This window comes from Strongylocentrotus purpuratus, unplaced genomic scaffold (assembly GCF_000002235.5).
Source record: "Strongylocentrotus purpuratus isolate Spur 01 unplaced genomic scaffold, Spur_5.0 spur5_contig_835, whole genome shotgun sequence".
In the NCBI taxonomy this organism is placed as follows: domain Eukaryota; kingdom Metazoa; phylum Echinodermata; class Echinoidea; order Camarodonta; family Strongylocentrotidae; genus Strongylocentrotus; species Strongylocentrotus purpuratus.
In genome coordinates this window covers 590546-594644 of record NW_022145541.1, presented here as the reverse complement: position 1 = coordinate 594644, position 4099 = coordinate 590546, and the positions used below count along the sequence as shown (strand labels likewise).

At 37.7% G+C, this 4099-nt stretch overlaps 1 protein-coding gene across 1 annotated transcript; it reads left to right on the top strand.

Moving 5' to 3' along the window:
* Window positions 1–657: 657 nt before the first annotated feature.
* LOC105438070 lies at window positions 658–2455 on the top strand. The gene is made up of 2 exons (XM_030985226.1): window positions 658–778; window positions 825–2455. The coding sequence occupies exon 2, from the start codon at window positions 1020–1022 to the stop codon at window positions 1476–1478; it is 459 nt and encodes a 152-aa protein (XP_030841086.1). The 5' UTR covers window positions 658–778; window positions 825–1019; the 3' UTR covers window positions 1479–2455.
* The last annotated feature ends 1644 nt before the right edge of the window (window positions 2456–4099 follow it).

Here is a 4099-nt window from a genome sequence, read left to right as displayed (position 1 = left end):
TAGCTCTACTAATTAATTAAGTACGTGTTTGCTCTAACATCACTTGACAGAGTGACGTCACCTGCGGAAGAACATTTGTCCAAAATAGCGATTCGGAGCATCATCAGAAATGAACAGTAATATGTCTTTGACATGCTCTTTATGATGTCAGTAGGTTCTCATTTGGTATATATAGGTTGACAATATTCAAGTTCTCGTATTTTTCTTAAAAGTGTAACTCCGGAATAAGGAGAACCAAGATAAGGAAAAGAAGTTTTGCTTCAAAAGCACCTGATTGAATAACTTTAGTTAACATACACAATCTCGAAGTATTTAAGGCTCAAAGTGCAACAGCATTTTTAGTAGTATTATTTCATATTTCCTTCACACACCCAGTCCGACTCGTTTTACTCCACCAGGAGTGTTGAGCCCTATTTTTTCAGATTCAGATTCAGAAGCTTTTGAAAACAAAAGGCATATTAGCCGAGTACGATCCTCAGCCTTAACCAACATGAATGACTGCAATGGCGGACGTGCTGTCCTTTTAGGCGTGTCGATACACCACTTCAATTATAAAACCGAACAAGTTAATTATTGGAAAACATTAAAAAACCTCCTATTCCTCTCTTACAAGTTTATGATATTTTTCTTATTTCTTCTTTCTTTCGTTACAGACTGAGGTGGCGATAACAAATTTTGGTGTGCTCCACATTTACTCTACGTCGACTCACCTTACACGCCGATGCAACGGGTTATCATGACTTTGTAATCCTGAGGACATCTTTCGTGGATCTCAGAGGTTTCCAGTATTTTATGCGGTTTGAGAGGAAAGAAGCTTCCCTAAGGTCACTGTTTTTTCAAGGGCATCAGGGTATATTTCATCAGGATCCATCTCACACGACGTCAGGTTTCATCTGGTAGAGTGCATTTCGCTTTAGGAGGTAACTGAATGACATACAAGAAAGAAATCAACATACAGCTCATAAACTTACCGTTACATTTTTTTGTCAAGGAGGGAACATAATAATTGTTAGTTTTCGATGCCATTACATCACATCATGGATCGTTTCTTACGACGGCTAGCCCGCCATGCTGCACGCGGCGGTTCAGCCGCTGCAGCAGCGTCTCGCAGCTCGCCAGACATGCAACCGCTACCAACACCTTCCGTCCAATATCTCGCCGCTGCTGCAGCTAATCAGCCTCCAGTAAGCGACGCTCCTGCCGACGTCGCCGGGGCGGCGGGGAGCAACATCGACTGGGACATGTCGACGTTCAACTCCAGCCTCACGGAGAACTTCACCTTGTTCACCGACGGTGCGTCACATGACCTAACGCCGACGCCAGACGGTCACGTGACTTCGGATCAAGCTTGGCCGGTGTCGTCGTTCGCCGTCATCAAGGCCCTAGTCCTCATCGTCATCCTCGCTATTCTCCTGGTCGTAAGCTGCAAAGTGACTATGCAATATATCATCAAATCATCCAAACGAGAAAAGCGGTAACTGGTGCTGTGACGCCATTTTGTATGTGGCTAATTACCATGAACAATGACTGCTTTATAGTCCGGCGAAGAAGTCCATTGGTCCATTGAAAAGTGTATTGCTGCAGATAACTAGATGTTTTATTGAAATCAGATATCCGACATATACCGGTACAAGAATGTATAAGAGGTTTGTTGCAGTAATAGCCAAATGGTATCTAAAATATAAAATCAATTATTATAATCATGATATCTTTTCTTTTTTTGCATCCCATTTATTTTTAGTGAGGTTTTTTTTTAAGTTTGTTTTAGTGAGGATGCTGTTTCCTTTCGAAATAGAAATGAAGTAAGCTACTTTTCCGTGCTTAAAAATCCAAACCATTATTATCGAAGGAATTGAAATCAATATCAGTTTCATGTCAAAACAGTCAATCAATTGCATGGGGGAAAGAATGAAAAATCACTACTGTACAATAATTAAAATAGAATTTCACTGGAAATTAGATTGACTTTTTAAGAGATATGTGACATGTAATAATTATCTTAAAGGATTTTTTTAATAATTTTCTTCTAACTATTGAGATGTTAGCTTTGTTCAAACATCATGCTGATAAATGCAATCCAAGTATGTCTTAGAAAAATAGAATGTCTCTGATTACAATTTTATTGTCACATCAACGAATTCCTATTGATCGTATAGTAAAAAGAAAACTTCTCCTATTGCAAGTGAATATGATGTGTGAGGTCGGTCTGATATCAAGATGAACACAATGAAAACCAATCAACTTCTTCGCCTGTGTATACATTATGTAAATATGGTTTGATATATTTGAATTCCATTGAAACCTATGCATAAAACGAATCTTTTTGGTAAAAATGGATCATTTTACAGTGTACATATAATTATATGCGTAATCAACATGATTATTCAATGAAACGAAAATTGTAGTAAAGCAAAAACCGTATACACCCGCTCCCGAAAAGAAAAAGAAAAAAATATAAGTACGTAGACAATATGGCATATACGATACTATATTTAGAGAGAATTAGCTGAAATTCCCGCATTCTACTATAATTTAAACCTGATGGTCGGTTTAGGCTTTTGTCCTAATGAGGATTAACATTTAGAAATTTAGTCTGACGTCTAGGTTGACCTTATGTTAAATATGAATTTAGACCCAGGATGGAGTTTAACCGAATACTTTGTTTAGGCAGGTTTACTAACATGTACAAATTATATGCATACTTTTTAAACATAGGTTGTTATTGACAATCTGAAAGCTTCTCGATGCTTGCCCGACATAGCTCCAATTAATGTATGCAGATTGGATTTCAAGTATTGCAGTTTATTCATTAAATAACTCGTCATTAGTTCATCAGGAGAAGAAAAAAAAACATCAAGAAGTTTGAATATAGGGCTGTTAGTAACCCGGTTTATAAGTAGAACACGGGCCAGGTTATCCTGCTAGATAGAGCTAGTTAAACCAGCAAATTTTGAACAAAACCTAACATATCGGTGAAAAGTATTTACTCTATTAAATATTTGTGCATAAAACAAGTCCGTGCTCGGGAACTTTGCTCGGTGTTTTCAATATTTCAATGCTCATTACTCAGCTATTGCAAACTGTTGAACATTTTCTATACCATTATTAGGAAGATAACTTACATTACATTCAGTGTTCGTTTAATTCTGGTTTAATTATGGCCTAATTAACTTTTTACTATTAACAGAGCTTGGGATTCTGTTAAGATTTTACCCATGATTTGCAATCAGTTTCTGGACATTGGGGCCCGAATTCACAAAGGAGGTTTGTCGACAAACCTCCTTTTGTTTCGCCAAACCTCCTTTTGTTCTTTACAAACCAGGTTAATAAAAAACGCGTAAAAACGCGTCATATGACGTACGGAAACCAAGGTTTGTCGACAAACCTTCTTTGTGAATTCGGGCCTCAGTGGCGTGGTCGTTCGATTTAAACGTACTGAAGGGCCGGGCTGAAGAATCTTTAGGCTTTGAAGGCGGTTCTTATGGGGGTTTGTAAGAACTTGACGGACGATCATCTTATAGACATCAAAACAGCCTTTCACTGAAGAGATGATTGTTTTGTTTGTTTATTGTCAGATCTGGTCAGTCTCAGAATTAAGCCGAGGCCCAGTTTTTCAGTCAGAGAGCTATCATTCTCAAACTATATGATACGATCGGTTCTTATTGCGTAAATGAATCCTTAATGAACATAATGTATTGACCCTCAGGCTTCCAAGATGACTGTCCACGAGGCATGTGAACAACAATTTCCATCAATTTTGCTAGGACATAATAATTATGTTCGCTTGCAATAGGATAGATGACATGAAAAGAAGTAGCCGCTTAAAAAAAGAGGTCTAGAAGATGATGAGTCGATCGAACAAGAACTGTGTTGTTTATCTAGAAAAGGGTATTTTTATTACCAGAGTTAGGACTAAAGCGTTTTGTGATGTTGGATTTAGACTTCCAGCTTTGCCCCTAAATTGTTGAATCGTCTTCAGTCTAAATATTAAATGTATGTCTCACATTGGTATTTTCAGTTTCCACAATATCGTGCGACTTTTATGAATTTATGTAAATTGCAGAAAACCACATGTGCACCTGTATTCAAGAGCACGAAA

Excerpts from the sequence above, each read along its gene's own strand:
- LOC105438070 (XM_030985226.1), top strand. The coding sequence starts at position 1,020 with ATGCCATTACATCACATCATGGATCGTTTCTTACGACGGCTAGCCCGC.